At 37.5% G+C, this 19,109-nt stretch overlaps 1 protein-coding gene across 1 annotated transcript in view; it reads right to left on the bottom strand.

The window, feature by feature from the left end:
- Positions 1–9,675: 9,675 nt before the first annotated feature.
- The window catches only part of LOC119773514 (copine-9-like), a 165,129-nt gene continuing 155,695 nt past the window's right edge, over positions 9,676–19,109 (bottom strand). The window contains exon 22 of the mRNA XM_038270498.1: positions 9,676–13,028. Coding sequence (XP_038126426.1) covers positions 12,846–13,028 — 183 coding nt within the window. The 3' untranslated portion in view covers positions 9,676–12,845. The remainder of the gene's footprint in view (positions 13,029–19,109) is intronic.

Raw genomic sequence — 19,109 nt, 5'->3', positions numbered from 1 at the left:
AGGGAGGAGAAAGATGACATGCTGAGAAAACCTGCTCTTAACCAGGATAGCTTTGGGGACAACGTTACGACAATAACAGAAACACAGGTTGAGGAAACCCTCTTTGATAAATGGAAAACTCAGGATTTACCTGATTTCTGGTTGACAAATCTTAGAGCTTTCAGTAAAGCAGCTTTGTGAAACGGACCCTTTGTATTCTAGTTCAAGCCTACTATGTCCACCCAGAACCAAACATGGAGAAGCAGCATTTAGTTCCTATGCTCCATTTATCTGGAGCAAACTTCCAGAAGACTATAAAAGTGCTGACAGCCTGAGTTCTTTTGAGTCAAGGTCAAAAACCATTTGTTTAGAGCTGCCTTTGACTATATGTGACTCTACATAATATGAGAATTATTAGTTGTTTGTGGTGCATCTGTCATGTTTCTATCTTGTTTGATTTTACTTTGCTTTTATTTTTCTTCTATTTCATTATCCAGTTCATGTAAAGCCCTCTGAATTGTCCATGTACTGACATATAAACTTGCCTTGCCCTCTAGTTCCTGCATTCTGTATTTACTGCAGTTTTTTCTTAAATGTCAGTCAATTATCTGAGTTTTCAGGGGAAATCTGCATCAGTCTCATCAACACTGCCATGTGCCTAACTAATGGGTGACGTACTTGTTATCTAAATCAAAAAGGATATGTGAGTCATATAAATCCTTAAATTGTCAAACCCACTATCTTGCTGCAGAGCTGTGTAATGGCCTGAAGTTCCCTTTCTTCGACACATCAATTGCACCATTGATTGGTCCTGATATTAATTCTTAATGATCAATGACAGAGAGGAGTTCCTCTATATTTGAAGCTAATATATATATATATATATATATATATATATATATATATATATATATATATATATATATATATATATATATATATTTTTATTTTTTTTTTATATATATATATATAAATATATATATATATATATATATATATATATAAACAATCTAATACTTACACGTAAATCGGTGTGTTTTTTAATCATAGATATTAAGGCAGAGTTTTGACTTTCAGCTGTCAAAGTGAGCAAACAAAAATGAGTTCAGATGAGTGAATGAGGTTTAAATAATTTTTACAGAGGCTTGTCTCTCCTGTAATGTAAGGATCTAAAGGCATTTGTAGAGTTTAGGTGATTCATGGTGAAACATTTCTGTAAGTGTCTCCTTATTCATTTTAGCACAAACATTTTTTTCTGATATTTTAAATGTCGGTTTATCTAAAAGCCGTAACATAATTTTATTGCTTCTTTACTGACAAAAATCCATATCTGCTTGTCAAAAACTCTACTCAATCCACTTCTATTGAATACTATTATATTAACTATTACATTAGGTGAAATATGAATCATAATTATCCAAGCACAGCTATTCATTATGAGCTGCAGCTTGGACTAAAGAGCACATTTAGCTACATAACTTTAATATTGAATGTCAAATTTTCCTTAATTCTAGACTGAAAACAGAATAATCTGAATGGTAAAAAAAAAAAAAAAAAAAACAATAAAACAAGCAAAACAAGTTACCTTTTTTCATTACAGGTACTGGTTTCACTTGGCATGAAAATCAATCACACATGGCAGGGACTGTGTCAACTTTGGCCACTTTTCTGTCCAGTTTATTTCTCCATCTGCAGCACCTCTCAGCTGTGACAGCATAACAACAAAAACAATAAGGTGTTTTATATATGCTGCTGAGAGTTGAGGTCAGTGGAAAAACAGAAAACCTACGTTGCAGTTACCGGTAACACCTAGGGTGCTCACTGTTTTATACTTCGACTATCCCACTGCCTCCTTCTTATTTACTCAGCGTGAACGTACATCAGATTGTGCCACTTAGTATAAAAACTCTGTCATCCTATACATCTGTAGAAGGTCGTAAAACTTTGAAGAGGCTCCCTTCAGCCTGGCTCCTAATAACTTTGAGGAAGCCAACCTGGAACAAGCTCAAAGATCTCTACTTTGCTTGTCATCACCACTTAAAGCAATTTTGCAAGAGAATCTTAACAGTAGCTTGTCCAACTCTCGTAAAGCAGCTCAGTGAAAACTTCCAGTGTGCCTCTATGTTTTTACCATTTTTTCCAGCTTGAAGGCCTCGTTTATATTTGCCCAAAGTTTCCCTGAGCTAAGCCTCCCTGACCTATTACCCAAAGCCCCACAAAACATGGTTTGTTCAAGTCCTTTTAAAAACACAACTTTTTGCCAGATGTTGTTCCTTGTTTCTTTCCACATAGTCATAAAAATAGTGTTTAGAAACTGCTGGGAGGGTGGGAGGTACACTCTAATGACATCAGTTACCGTTGTTGTTCAGAGACACTGCAGAATGAGGTGCTAGAAGCTTATTGGAAATGAAATCATATACGGAAGAGTGAATCTACACTGAATGCCCGCCACTTTGCTCATATTTTAAACTCTTTGCTCTCTTTTTGTGACAGTTGTAAACTTAAAGACACCTCTAAAGGCAACATGTTTTCAGCTAGCAAATACCAATCCTCGTCATATTTACTTTACAATTTTCAGGTCTTTCTGTGCAAATGCAATAATATGGGGCTGTAACATAAAAAAAATGTGTGTTCAAATGCTAACAAAAAGTGATGTTCAAAATGACAACAATGACATGACTACCCAGATCAACCCCTGTCATCAAACAGCAAATATTTAGGTGTAATGAAAATCTTCAGGCATAAGTCTTAACACGCATGCAGCCGATTAGGCTCTATCAATGATAAGTTCTGGTTGATCAATTAAGGTTGTTGGCAGGTACCTGCGAGGATTCCTGTAAGTAAACCCAGTAAACAAATGGTAACGCTCTACTTAGAAGGATCCTCATGCTGTGAAAATTGTGAGAATTTTAAATAACTTTGAATTCGGTTTAAGTTCACTGATGCTTTTCATGTATTGCTGTCACTACTTGTCTCTTTCCAAGCTGTTTTGCATAACAAAGACAGTTGTTTTGTTTTTACATGAGGTTGCTTTCAGACCCGTTATTTAGCATAATTTAATATTTTTTTTTGCTTTGGCATTCTTTTCTTTTTCTTCGTGTGGTTATTTTGAGAATGTTTGTGATCATCGCTCATCTTTCCCTTTGTTGTTTGACATCTTTTTGTGGTGTTTTTGTGTCTTTGTAGTGTTTTGTCTCTTTCCTGTCATCTTACACTATTTTTCTGTCACTTCGAGCTGTTTCTACTATATTTATGTCTCCTTGTTGAGGGCTTTACATAAAAAAGAACATAAAATGTCACTGGGAAAACAAACATGGACTTGTTACCGAATAAATCAGTGTCTATGTAACACTGTCCCAGATTCTAAGTTTTAAATGAAAAGAGTGAAACAGCCTTTCTGTAATATGGTCATTGACTGGGAGTTATTTAGAAATCAGAGATAATTTAAAAAGTGCCAAAATGATCCATATGTTGCCATATAATTGGCTGACTGGCAAAAGCGGCATTGTCTTTCTTTATATTTGAACATATTGGTGTCTTATGACGTAGATTATCAAATGTAAAGAAAATAATTGTGAAGGGAAAATAAATTAATGACTCTTTCCATTTACTCTAATCCCCTCGCTGACCCTGTTGGGAACAAAGATCCTGACAACATGATGCTGACACCACATTTCATTTTGGGTTGTGTGTGCTTAGGGTGAGGTGAACTAAATGTGGCTAAATATCTAATAGATCTTGTTAGAAAGGTACAGGGAAAGATTTTTACGAATTTTTGAAAAGAATCTCATCTCATCCTTTTTTATGAATAAAAAGTTTTTTTCATTAAAGTAAGACTACTAGTACAATAACAAAACCATGACATGGTTTTGTTATTGTACTAGTAGATTCGGACATGTTTGCGAGGTAAATAAGGATCTGTGGCCTCTGTTTAAAGCTGAAGTCTGTAAGTTTTAAAAATCACTTTTTTGTCATATTGGCTAAAACTGTCCCTATGCCCAGACAGCAGTACATGTGATATGTAACCTGTGAAAAAAACTGCTTCAATTGGTCCTGCATACTGCCTGTATTTCAATTTCAATCTGGAAAGAATAATTTGGGACGAGTCAAAACAACCAATCACAGCCAGAGGAGCGTCTGATGGAGTGTCAATCACAGCTCACACACGCTGAATCCCCCCCCCCTTCTGGTCGCATGCGGAAGCCGCGCAGATGCTGTGAGAGGGGTGGAGCTTGGAGGTGGGGCCTGAGTGAAGCAGAGAGGGTGGGGGAGTGGCGTGAAACCTGTTTTTCTTCAAATTTTCAGTCGAAGTCTGCTCTCTCCTCAATGTTACAGACTGCAGCTTTAACTACTAATGATGCAAATTACAAAATAAATAAACTCATCTTCCCTGGAAAGTTGCGATATAGAGGTAGATAATTTTTATTGTGATGTGAAATGGATTTCTCCAAATAATATGCCAAACTTTACCTGTCGAGTATAAACTTTGCAACCGAGGCATCAGGGGGAAGCTCAACCTGTGCTTTCAGTGTAAGGGATGGCATGAAAGAATCTCCCAAAAACACTCTGGTCTTGTTTCTCTCTTCTGAAGTCTTTCTCTTCTTCTCATGCATTTCGTAGACACCTTTTCTCTTACGACCTGCTGCCATTTTAAAAGAAACTCGATGAGAAAGAATCAGAATCGGAATCAGGTTTATTGTCATTGTTAGTGGAGGAGTTCACAAACTAGAAATTTTTATGGTACAATCGTGCAACATGAAACATATAATATGGAATAGGTAAATAAAATTATAAAAATCTCTAAAAACACTGTGGGTATAAGGCATGCAAAAAAGACTAATATATACACTTAGGATAAAAATATGGATAAAAAATATAAAAAGTAAAATATTCAAGGTGAGCTTCAATGACTGGCTGAAACTGTAGTTCACCACACATGAAAGTGCGCATGTGCAGAAAAAGATAGGATGGCCATATGTAACCATATCACCAGAATGATTGACAATTAGGATGACCACTTATTTTGATGATCCTGCACTACACCTTTCACCTCTTTTAGTGGGAGTGGTGGCATACGGTGCTTAGAGGCATTTGCGTCCTGAAGACACTTTAAAATTCAATTCATTCATTAAATTCATTCAGGTTTGAAACGTTCGAAATACCCTTAACCTCAGATTTCTCCCTGATCTCTACTCAGTGTGTCAGATCACTGCTGCCAAAGTGATGAGCTAATCACTGAAGAAAATATTTCCCCACTGTGGGAACTTTTTAAGCCCTTTACTGATTCCACATAGACTGTGGCAAACAGGAGTTAATGCTTTCCCTCAGCAATGGCTTTCAGGCACTATTCCATTAAAATGTGTCGTTCTTGTTGAGAGATCAGCTAAGAGCCTCTTTGAAGCTTCTGATTAATGTTCTTCATACCTGGAAAGTCAGTTTAGTTGGACGCCTGTTCCCTTGCCAGTTTCCAGTTCTACCACTCTCTCTCCAACTTCAGATGAGGAACTACACAACGATCTGACATGTCTGCTGGGGTCCTACACTGAGGTCTATTCATTGTGTGATTATTTTTCTAATGTTCTCTAACAAACTGCCTTCAAAACCAGGCTGTGTTTATCCCATATTGGCATGTGGGTTAAAGTTCCTTACCCACAAGCAGAAACTCACGGAAAGCATGGAAGAATTACAACCTTTCCATTCTGCATCGGAATCCTACTGGCGGTTCTTGGGTGCAGGAAACTGAGGAGGAGATTTGGATGTGAATAATAACAAGAGGCAATGTGAGCAGGTATCAGAAGGTTAAAAAGATCTTATCGGTTACAGCAGGGAAGGCAGGAAAAGTTAGTGGGATCATAGAGTGAGTTTTGAAGGAAACTTTTACAACATTGGGTATATTGGTGGGTGGACAGGTAGAACTGACAGCCATATGGAGGACATATGGAGCAAAGAGAAAGCCAGTGAGGTGGTTTTAAGGCCAGAACACACTGGTTGGGTACGAGTTTTTAATCTGGGATCCAATTTTTCCATGTCCCACTGCAGGGTGTTAAGACCTGCACAGACTTTACACTTCTGTCTGTGTTATGCACAAATTAAAACAATTTCCCACATTGACTTGGACAGATTATGTTTTTTAAAACACCGGCACATACTATAAATCAAAGCCCCACTCAATAAGATTTTGCAGCATCTCAAACCAGAACAGACAGAGAATGTTCATTTGCCCATATTAAAAACATAATGAGATCTACGTATTAAGAGAAGAAAAACGGTCTGTTTTTTGTGAGGCTCAAAGTGGATCAATATTTTACAATATTTTCTGTCTTCCTGAAGTTATTATTATTTTTTTTCTCGAGGAGATTGATAAACTGCATTTTCGTTCCCTCCTGTTTTTGCCGGAGTTTGTCTCGCTTGCCGTGTATGCTCTGTGCGACTACAGACTCTTTCCCCATTTGATTAACAGATTATGTTTTGTATGTTTCCCCAAAGCGGATGTGTTTTACTTTGTAAACGTGTTCCTCTTCCTGTCCAACCTATGAAATTGCTGCTGAATTACAGCGCAGGCCAGCTAAAACAGACCTGGGGTCTATCTTAGCTGGATTTACACAAGCCCCCTTGTAGAAAATCATGTCAGGTGTGATCATCCCCTTTTACTTTTAATGAGAGCTAAATGCCACGACCTCGTCCAGAGAAATTTTCTGTCGGATCAGATCAGATGCAATATTGGATCCGGTGTGTTCTGGCCTGTAGAGTCGAGTTTCCCCCCAGGGCGCTAAACGCCAGGACCTTGTCTGACCCGATTTTTTGTCGGATCGGATGCCAAACGTGATTCGGTGTCATGAAGCGAGTACAGATGGACCCAGTATTCAAGGAGAGACAGTCAGTAGGAAAGTTCAAACGTTTATTAAATAAAACAAAACAAAAGCGGAGCTGTGGCTCGCGGACACTGCAGGCGGGGGGGCGGGGCACCGCCTAATCTCAGACACTCTGTAGTGGGAGAAACACAGGTAAGTGACCACGATCATCTGACAGAAGATTATCTGAGTTGGTCACTTACCTGGTTTAACAGTCCAGACCAAGAATGTCCCCAAGTGCTGCAGTCCCAGAGGTCATGCTGGAAGCCGATCCTAGTCAGGGATCCAGAACAGACAGGAACAGACAGGAACAGGCAGGATCCAGATCAGGCAGGAACAGAAACAGGTGGCAGGATCCAGACCTCCAGGCATCCATAGGCCCCCAGGAGGGCTCAGAGTCCGACTGAGACAAGAAGCATGACCAGGTGGTCACGCACAGGAGCAGACAGGATCAGGTGCAGACAGGCAGGCTCAGTGGAAGAGGGTAGCCGAGACAGGACGTGGAACCGGAACTTGAAGCAGGACTTTAAACTGGTCTCCTCCTTGGATCCAGGCTTACTGGATAAAAACTGAACCTCCCCACATATTGAGCCAAAAACCCAGAGGACCCCGCGGGGGAGGAACAATGGACGATCAGGAGACGAGACAAACACAAAAACCCTCTTTCCACTGGCTGCTAGGATCCAGGACATGAACCATGAACTAAAACTGAACAGACAGACTAACAAAAAGACAAGTAATGATCTGGCACTGAATGATCAGGCTGAACTGAATATAAACCAGAGGAAACAGGTAAGAGGAATAAATTGTAATTGAGGCAGGGAGGGAAAACGGCAGGTGAGAGGAATTACTAATTAGGGAGGAGCAAACAGGCCAGATCATTACATTCGGTGAGTTCTGGCTTTTATCCAAAGGACTTTAGAAGGGTTTGGGGTCTTGTTGGAGAGATATCTTATTGAACATTGTTGAGAAACTCAAGCATTTAGTAGGCAGCGTTGGAAAAAAAAAAAAAAACACCCCAAAAACTCAGGTAATGTTTCATTGAAGTCAGACATGGGAAACCCCAGATCTCAAGAGCTGGTATCCTTCAACTTCAAGATGTTTCCTTGGTCCAACATACCTGAATCAAACGATTGAATTACCTCCTCAGTATGCTGTCGATATCGCCAGTCTCTTAGTCGTCTACGGTAACTGCTTGGTTCAGGTGTGGTGGACCATGGGTCAATTGCCCAGCAATGAGAAACTGGATGCCAGCTCGTCATATACTCCAGGTGATGACAAGATAAATGGCAGATGTGAAGAAAGCATACCAGCAGATGTCTTCAACATCAAACAAAAACTAAGCAAGAAAACACAGATTAAAACCTCCGAACACTGGAACTAAGATCCCTTTACACAAAGAAAAAAATTAAACATGCATTTTGATGAAATAGATTAGATTATTGCCCTCAGCCACCCCACCTCCTCGCTGTTATCCTGTTCTCTGTTCATTGCTTTGAGCAGCTCAGCCCAGGTCAAAATCCACCTTTAGAACATCTACTTCTTGCAGCTTTACGCTTCTACTGTATTTGTTTCATCTCATGGAAACTTATTATTTGATTTCCACCAATGTTCAGTTCAACACGGCAGGCTGCCACTTAATTCTTACTGTCAGCATAGATCACAGCATTGACATCAAACTCCATGGGGACTCCTGGCAGACCTTATATGCCAACCTGTCCATCAGCAGCCCAGAGGGTGATCAACATGAATACTAATGAAAGCACAAAAGAAATAGTCACACAACTTAATGACTAGTTGCACCCCACCTCCCCCCACATCAACATTATCCTATTTCTTGCTGCTGTGTTTCAATATCAGATTAGAGATCCTCCATTTCTTTTTATTTTACTTTATGTGCAGATGTTGCATCAAACGGGTATCATGTTATCGCTACTGTGTACTAGAGGTGTCACAGAGATAGATGACGCACATAGAGTATGTATCCAGTAGAGAAAGGTAGTAGGTCTTGCTGGCATTGATACATGAAGGTAAAGCTTCATGTTTTTATGAAAATATCTTCTTATCAAAATCTGGCTGAATAAGGTTTAAAAACTCCTAATAGTATCAGCGCTCTCTCTGTCAGATATGGGATTCCTTTTAGGCAAAAGATAAACAAAACAATAAGAAAATACAGTAATTTTTTATCAGTTTCTTGGACCAGAGTTTACAAGCATTTATGAACATTACCTGGCACATCGCAATATATCTTTAGATGGATTTAAAAACCCAACAGACTGCACACAGAAGAGGAACAGAAGCTATGTAAAGAACTCTGCACCTCATATCTTCTATTTATTGTCCCTTTAATCAAGCGGCAGGCATGTTTTGAAAGGATGAATAGTCTGGTAGAAATATCTCAAAATGAATAAATCTTCTGTTCTCTCATGCAGACAAACAACCCAGACATCCTCCACAATGAACTTCTATTTAAAAATACTTAATCATCCCAGAGGAAAATGAAATGTTAAAAGGCTTCTTACCTTTCATGATGGAAATGCAAAAGGATAAACAGTTTAGAGCAGATGTCTTCAACAAACCTTTGGTTGATATGTCGTTTTTTTATATTCCCCCCTGCAATTTTTTTCACTAATTGAAATATGCACCAGCCAAAAAATAAGTAGGAGAAAATGGATGGATATAGCCCAGGGGGCATTAGCCTTTTTTACAGATACCATCTTAAGGTTATCTTTTTCTGGAGCAAAACTGTGTAGCCAACCAGCTTCTCTTTATGGTCCTCCAATCTCTATATGCTTAAAATGGTGAGTCAGGACATGCAATAAAAAAAAGGCATGAGCCAGAAATGTCTCTTTTATGTATATATGCTCTTTAATCTGAAATCCACATAAAATCTTTTAGTGCAGTGTAATAAAGTTAACAAGTACAACATAACATAATCAGCTTATATTTTATATTTTGGTCAACTTTAGGAAATAACAATACGCACAAATTTGATAACAAAACACAGCAAGAAATTCAAAACAGTTTTTCCTAATCTCTACATTCGTCTTATCGGACAATCTTCAAAATAATTCAACATACATTATGCAGAAAATATTCCTACCCCTGGTATTTTTTACTGCACACTTAATAAGTTTTCTAGGACAAATACAAGTAGAGCAAAACTGAGGAGGAAGGAAAATTATGTAACTTAAAAGTGTGGTAAGCATTTGTACTCACTGTCCTTTCCTCTGATAACACTAAAAACGTCCAGACTGCCTTTAACGTCTCCTACTGGTGACAATTAGAGTTCCCCTCGGTGTAATTCATACTCAGTATAAATCCAGCGGCTGCATGAAGGCCTCAGAGGTTATAAAATCAGAGAATAATGAAGAACAAAAGGGAAATTGAGCTGATGGGTCAGTGAAAACACTGTGTAGTGGTTAAATTATGAAGAACTATTCCATGTCTGAACGTCTCACAAAGGTTTGTTCAATACATCATCTAAATATGGAGAGATCATAGCACAACTGAAAAACGTATAAAGACTTAGATGTGCATCTAATCAGGCAGTCAGGTTGGAGAGTTAAAGCTGGGTGGGAAAATATTGAATCAGAACAATTATTTGCCATGTGCTTAACAAATCTGGCCTTTAAACTATTGTGGCAAGATGATCCTCTTCATATGTATTATTTGAAGTTTGATCAATGAGGGAAAAGAAGTATATAAAAGATTTACTGCACAGGAAAGAACAATTTTGAGTGTATCTACGAAAGAAAACTAATAAAACACCTGAATGTACCAAACCCACTTCACACAGAGGCATCGGACTGAAAAACATTCACAGCTGTAGTTTTAGTCAAAGATGCTTCTACATCGTACAGTATGGACTTAGGTGTTTGATTACAAATGCATGCCACACTTTTATGATTCATTTTTGAAATTCAAAAAATTATTCCTTAACTCAGAACTCCTTGATATTTGTTGTTGGTCCATTACATAAAGTCCCAATAAAAGTTTAATACTGCAAGGTGATACATTAGTAAACACTTCAAGATGAGTGAATCGATCTGCAGCAGACTGGTTATGTCATCTGAAGAACAGGTGCAGAAGATTTACAGACGTCTAATTTAAGAAAACAAGTTAAAACATTAGTTATCATATACATATATATTATATAAATGTCACAATCTTAAATTCTTTAAAATGTATACAGTCAAATAGACAGAAATCTCAGCAGTGCCTTAATCACCCCTTCAGTGTTTAGTAGAATCATCACATTTTAATTTTCATGACCCTTAATATAAAAAAAAATAAAGTTTACAATGTTCTGCAAAACACAGAGTAGAAGAGTCAGCTATGAAACCCACACATGAAAACTTACAAAGACAGAAAAAAAATGCATATACATATAATTGTTTTTTTTGTCAGGTGTGGGGGAGAGTAAGGGTTATGCATTTTTCCCCAACATGCAAAAAGAATAATAATGACAAATGATAAAAAAACCCATATATTTACAAAGCCCACATTGAATACTGCTTCAAACCACCATAGTCAGACATGAAATTGACGGATTTTACAGAGACTTTGCATTTCTAGGTCTTTAAATTCTACTCAGTTCTTGGTCGTTTTCACACCTGAAATTTGTCTGGATGTGTTCATGCACTCGTACCTTTCAGATGGTTTAGAGCTCTACAGTAGTCATGCATAATATAGATGTTCAGCTATACAAAGAGTGAGCACTAGGTGGCAGCCTTTCCCCACTTTGTAAGCAGTTTCATTCTGCAAGTAAAATGTAAAGTAATAACAGGAGCGGACGGTACATGCATAAGGCAAACACTATGCTAGGAGTCAGTCGTATTGCTTTTCATAGAATGTGCATTGATCCTAGATTAGCATTAATTTGATCTAAATATGCATACTTTTTAAACACTAATGTAGGGACATCACTGATATGCAGCCTTTATCTTGGGTCTATGGTTTTCCTTCTTTTCTGGCATCAAACTAAGCAAATTTCTAAGTTTTGTTGTTTGTTTTTTCTACCTTGTTGAGTCCTTGAGCATATCTATGTCTTGTCTCCTCTCTCTTACCCTTGTTCCTCTTTACTTCCCTCTACCATAATTCCCTCCCTCTGGCTCTTGTCTTTCTTTATTTCCTTCTATCCTCCCTTCTTCCTAACCCCCTTCCTTTCCCCCACCTCTCTGCAGGACATCTGGAGAGACTGGCATTTCTCTCGCAGCAGGGGTGGAATATGCACCCAGCATCAGCCCACGCTGGGCAAAGAGAAGGTGGGTGTGGTGTCGCAGACAGAGTCATGCATGTTCGTGAGCGTTGGTGTGAATGTAAGTGTAATATGTGTGTCTACTTCTGATGCAACATTGGACCCTCACCCTGGATCTGCCAGTGCTCGTCTGCAACCTTCACATGAGCAATTTAGTCTGCCCCAGTCTAATTGCTCAGGAGAATAAATCACTCTGAGATGTGAGAGACAACTAGAGTGAAATAGGGTTAAAACTCCTTTGGCCAGAGGCTGTTATAGGGACACGTTATAGCTCATCAAGGGCCTAGAATTGATTTAGCTTCAATTGAATAGCAAATTTTGCTCCTAATTGGACAGAATAAGAAATGTCAAAACAGTTTGTAGATAATTGTGGAACCTTCTGCATTAGGGGTGTCCGATAAAGACCCAATGATAGGAATGTTGAGGTAAATACTAGACATCCAGTTCTGAATGTCAATTCCAGAAGGTTGCAGTCAGGGTTCAGTCTCACTGCTTTTTAGTAATGTAATTGAAAAGTAATAGGAGGAAGAAGAGCAGATGAGTTACAGCAGCAGGTGGGTCAAGGATGAGCGACTGCTGTGCAGATGGGGTGTGCCTGTTTATACTCGCTGTGGATAAGAGAGCAAGAAGGGCAAGCAGATGCTTGATCCTCCCTTCTTTTTGAAGTGTCAAATAAATGTAAGATAAGGTAGCGACAAGAAGTCTAGGAAGGCGAAAAAGGGAGATACAAAGGGATATGTGACGGGGTATGCCGGTCACATGTGACGGTGCAGCTGCGGCAGTGGGGAGGAGGAAAGGGCCGGTCGTGGTTCAATTCCTCGGCTCTTCATAAATGACAGCAGCTGGTCTGGGATCTCAGCGAGGACATCTTTGGCCAGTCGGGCCATGCTGAGAACCTGGTTACCGGATCTGTCGATGTAGTCTCTGAATGGAACAAACTGGAGGCAGAAAGAAAGAAAAAATGTCACACAGAGTCGTACAGATACCACATTTTGTTGTGCTACAACCACAGATTTCAACATGTTTCATCAGAATTTTATGTGATAGATCAACACAAATGAGTGCAGTGTTTTTCAGGGTGGGGGTTTGGCTCTGAGCTGCAGAGAAGAGCTATGGCAGAACCCAGATGAGCCGCAGACATGTGGACTTCGGGCTAAATGATGTTTGATGGCAAAACAATATACATCATCTGATCTAAAGAAAAAATAATAATTCATCCTGATTTCAAAGATTTTATTGTTAATTAGAGTCAGCTGTCTCATTTCTTATCAGAAACATAATTATTGGACGAATGGAAATAATTTATTATTTGAAGAGGATATAATAAAGGATTTTGGTCTTCTACACTGAAAGAAATAATGCCACCGCTTTTGGCTTTTACTTAATCAAATTTAGTTACTTTAACACAATTGTTATATGTCATACCTTGCTAAACAATTATGTTAAAGTAACTAAAAATGATTAAGTAAATGCCAAACGGTTGCATGATGTTTTTCAGTGTAGCAAACCTTATGGGGACTTTTCTTGTCTTTGATGGCTATTCATAACTAGGGATACCCCGATCTGATATTAATCTTGGATATCGGTCAAATATAAGCCAAATAATTATAATATAAGATCTTATCAGCAAGCATCTAAAATTTCTGATATTTTAATGCTGATAGAAACACATGCTATTCTATATGAGTCCATAGTTTTTATACCTTTCCTTGTTGACTTTTCTTCCCTGTTTTAGTAATATAACTTGGAAACACATTCTCTAACATTCTAAAGTATAAAAAAAGTAATAAAAGCTAGTATGATTTATACTAATATCGTATCGTGTCAAAATTAATTTTGGTCAATTCTAAAAGCTGCAAATATCGGGATGGGAAATGAATACGTATTACTGGGACATCCCTACCCATAACAACAGATTCTCCTACTTGGGCTGAGACCAGAAACAGAAGAGCTGCACTTATACTGATGTTAGATTCCACACATTTCTTAATCAGGTCATTTAAAAAAAACAAATGTTTACATTGGATCTTATTTGGGGGTATTAGAGTAATAAAGGGCTACTGTATATAAAAAAAACAGTTGTATCTGATTTTTATTCATAAATATCAGATTCATGCATTCATCACTTCATCACATCACTTTCCATTAACTTGTGTATCACTTTGTGTTAATTTGTCAAATTAAATACTAATAGATTGCTTTCAAATGGTTGCTGTAAAGGTAAAAAATGTCTATAAACAGAATTTGAGTTGGTCTACGGAATATTTAATGATTTCATGCTTGCCAGATTGAAGTAGGGCTTATGCTTCAGCTTATTAGAGAAAATGTCCTATTTATTTTTACATATAGTAAGCATAGGAGATAATGTTCTTCAGATAGGTAGATAAAAAAATACCCATCAAGACTGTATTTTAGTACTCAGTTTATTTAGTCTATATCAAGAAAAGCAAATGAGTTAAAATACAGGTATTTGCAGTAACCAGGAAATGATAAAAGATAAAACTATATGAGGAAAGATGAGAGCTGAGCACAGATGAATGTGGTCTGATAAAGAAGCACTACAGTAAGCTTCCAGCAAATAAATCAGTTGAATTAATAGCCAGCTGAAAGAAGTTGTTTGACTTTGGTGATGTCTCTGGGGTTGCATAATTGTCTGAATGCTGAATAGTTGTGTCTAGGAGAGGCCAATAAAGCTGCACTTTAGAAAATAAATAAAGAAAAAAAAAAAAAAAAAGGAAGCTCAAGAGAGAACCTTTGGCCTTAGGCTATAAATTCTGAAGGATTTAGATAAGTGGATTTCCAAACTGTGGGAAGTTCAGAAATCCACTTCAGGTTTCTTTTCTTTGGGAAATTCTTTACGTGTCCTTTGCTAATAGTGTAATACTTTACATGTAGCAAAAGTAAAAGCCTTAATAAAACAAAATATATTTTTTTAAATAATCCTGATTAATCAAATCTTACAAGCTTCTGAAAAATATTTGGACACATATTGCCAGTCAAGATGTGTGATACTTACAGATGTGCCAAAGAAGGCTGAATACTGAAATTCAATCAAAAGGTGCCACAGTAAAGAGGTGGCTTAAGCAGGTGAAAAATGATGTGACCAATTACCGTAACCTCTTTTTATTTGCCCTTGAAAATAACTGTATGCTATTGTGTAAATTAAACAAAAAATATCACATGAAAGTAAAAAGAAAAGGTTTAATGTGATTCATCCCGATTTTAATTTTTGATATCATTAATACTTTAAAATTTCTAAAGGGAGAACCATGATGGGCCATCCATGATGTTTGGCATAAACAGACCACTGCTAATAGTTCATCAAAGAATTAGAAACAACACTTTCCATACTGGCTTCATGCCAAAAATACAAACTCATTTTATTCATATAGGGAAACTTTGTGACCAAGTATCACAGCTGTTAGGCCTATTATATCACTATTCACAATCAGATCTGACCACAATGATCTTCCTATAAAATTGACCTCCTCAGTTGGGAAGAACAAACACCTCTAATTTTTACATTTTAAACAGTTCAGACCATGTAGATGTCCTAATACGACACAAAAAATTTGTAACAACAATTTGTAACAAACATTCAATGGTACTTCATTGTCAAAATGAAGAACCATTGAAATTTTAGCAGCATGTATAGAAAAATGAGCCTGATAATCTCTTAGTTTCTCCAAAGCTTTGCAATTGCTTTAACCACTGATGACAATGTTAATCTCAGTATAAGTTATATATTTAAGACAACATTTGTTCTTAGTTTTTTTAAATTCACTGAAAGTAATACTTACCTAAAGGTAGAAACGGTAGGCAAAGGTAGGCACGGGAAGGGGGGTGCTGTGGGGGCTGCAGCCTCCCTCGTCATAGCATCAGCCCCCCATGGTGGGGGGCTGTGGAGTAACATGATATTGTACTTAAAAACATGAATTTATTTATGTATTTATTTTTTAAAAGACTGTGTTTGATATGGGATTAAAATAATGGGCTGTGTATAAGATATAAACTAATGATTCATTATTTAGATATTTCATAAAAAAACTAGGCTACTCCCCGGGAAGCTTCCGCCACCTCACATTCATTTAGGCTTGGCTAGCAATAGGCAGCAGAAACGTATTTCTGACAATTTCGAGGTAAGAAATGGTTTTAATTCCCCTATACTGCCGCATTTAGCGTTATTTATGTGCCTATTCGTCTTAGTCCTGTGGCTGAAGAAGTCTACGCTAGAATAAGGCTGCATATCACTAAATATTATATAAATATTAAATTAGTTAATTTTTTTTTGTGTGTGTGTGTTTTTTGTTTCAGATATGAAATCATTCCCCCATATCCATAGTCGAATGGACTTTCAAGACGTTCAATGCTCAGTTTAGGCGATATTTAGGCCATGTTTTATTCAAGTATTCCTGATCCTGTTGATTGGGAGCTGTTGTTTGTTTTGAATGATTAAAAGAGAAGAAATAAAGTTTAAAATGTTCATGCTTTGTTCCGATGCATTTTAAATGGAAGTTTTTTGCGACAAATGTAGGCCTACAATATTATGTTAAAAACGTCAGCCACAGCCCTCAACATAATGACGTCATGTGTTTTCCAACCCAGCCATCAGCCCCCCTCGCTTGAAACTGCTTCCAGCGCGCCTGCCCCTCTAACAAAGTAAAGCAAAATAGCACACATTTTTTGTTCCCCACCCGATCCCCAAATACCAGCAATATATGACATGAGCATCGTTACACTCCTAATGTGTTGGTTTTTAAAAACAATAATCCATCTTAAGATTTAGATTTCTTTCACATAGGTCTTTTTGGTGAGCTGCTTCTGCCTCTGTGCTTCCTACTTAATACCTGCTATGAAACTACCTTTTTAGTCACAAAACATGTTTTTTGACGTGACTGTTTCAGGCAGGGATTGTCATCATGGTTTAAAGGCTTTAAAAACAACGAATAGTTTAATTCTCCTCTGTTTTATCTATTTTAAATACAGGAATATAATTAATTTGCTTTTTTTCTGGCTCAGCTACTCTTAGCAGGTGTCTAAATCGCTTCATCTCCTCTAAAGCCTCTGATATATGAAAACTTCATGACTCAGGACACCCATATAAGGACAGTACATGAAAACGTACTGCCCTTCAGTCTGAGAACTTAATTAAGGCCAAATGTAAGGATGAGGGGAAACACAAACCCTTTTCCTGTAATAATAACAGAAATTCTCTCATCAGTTACAGATTTTCTAAAGGATTTTATCTGCTTAAATAAAGGTCTCACAGTGCATTAACCACAAAAACAGGCCAGTGCTGCTTATGATAATAAAGGCAGGTTTTATTAGTTAAAGAATAAATGGTTGAATATTTCAGAGACCAAAAGACCACATTATCTGTCATACTTTAAGGCAAAGTGAAGATACATAACTATAGTATATCAAAAAAAATATACAATTGTGAGGACAAACAATTAGGAAGCAAAAAAGTTATTGTGATAAAAACTGTGGAGTTATAAATGCTGCTGGTTGACTGAAGGAAAGCAATTATACTTCTGTGCTCAGGGCAATCATTTAATGAGAAGGTCCTGAACTGGTACTGGCTGAGGGTGAGATGACAGCAAACAGTGACTGCAAGATGACTGTGCTGTGTTAAAAAGTTATTTCAATTTTTCTTTAAAACTTGTTGTTGTTTTGTTTTCCTTTTTTGTATTTGAATAAGACATGAAATGTCCACCACAGAAGTGAAGAAGTACTGTGCACATGGAAAAAAAAAATAATAATAATAATGATCAAGAAGATGGAGAAGAAAACCTAGAGAAAAGGACTAAGATTGTATTTACATCAGAAGTCCATTGGTCTACCTGTATTCAAATAATACTTTTTCTCATTAGACTATAACTCCCAGTGGTCAGAAATTTACAATGGCAAGACAGAACACAGACCCAAGGCCTATTCCGCAAAACCAATATAGGGGATTAAGCCAAGATTTGTCCATACATGATGATTTAATTTCCCTTTTAGATTAATAAAGTAATTCTGAATAGAACTAAATGAATTAAGCTCAGCTTGGTTTCACAAAAGCAGAAACATACATGGTGATTTATCCTGTGTAGCTAACCAGCTTAACCAGACTTTTAAAACCCTGGTGCCTTTTCTGTTCAGTCATTTCCACACAAATAAAAAATTAATGAGTTTTGTCAGTGATTCTTGTCCATTATCTGCATGTTGTGTTATTTATTTTCAGTCTACAAAAAAAGCCACTAATACATATTTTTCTAGTCATCACAATGGTAATCTCTACCATCACTAACTATATAATTCTCCATGTGAACATTGTTACTGTTAAGTTGTGTTTTTTAAGATGACTGTCCTTCCTTCCTTCCTTCCTTCCTTCCTTCCTTCCTTCCTTCCTTCCTTCCTTCCTTCCTTCCTTCCTTCCTTCCTTCCTTCCTTCCTTCCTTCCTTCCTTCTTCTATGCCACAGGTCTTCAACAGGGGGTCCGTGACCCCTAGGGGGTCCGCGGAGATGCTGCATGGGGGTCGCGAAACTTTTGGTTGATCTTTTTTTTTATTTTTTTTTATATATTCCCTCCTGAATTGAAATGTCTTTAAATCCACATTAACATGAATTCAACACACTGTAGTAAACAGATAAATGGAGGCAGAAGATGTCTTTCAGTCATCAATGCACACATTCAGCAACACACAGGAGCTCTTTCAAGCTGGACACCGTTTCATTCACAACACCTGTCCCCATCAACCAGGAATCAGAATCAGAAATACTTACTAATGCCAGGGAGAAATTACTTTCCTTACATGACTCCATCTGTAATAGAGTGACTATAGGACCAGGTTGATATAACACAATTTCATACAATATATATAATTAGGGGGTCCCCGCTCCATCTTGTCATCAGTTTGGGGGTCCTTGGCCTGGAAAACTTTGAAGACCCCTGTTCTATGCCATTAATGATGTACCCAAGATTTGATATCTAGTCTCCCACAAAATGCCAAAAGATAAAAGTAATATATATTGAT

This window comes from Cyprinodon tularosa, unplaced genomic scaffold, assembly GCF_016077235.1.
Source record: "Cyprinodon tularosa strain WSP-4 unplaced genomic scaffold, ASM1607723v1 ctg762, whole genome shotgun sequence".
NCBI lineage: Eukaryota > Metazoa > Chordata > Actinopteri > Cyprinodontiformes > Cyprinodontidae > Cyprinodon > Cyprinodon tularosa.
The sequence above is the reverse complement of the archived record's forward strand: the minus strand, read 5'-3'. Positions and strand labels throughout refer to the sequence as shown.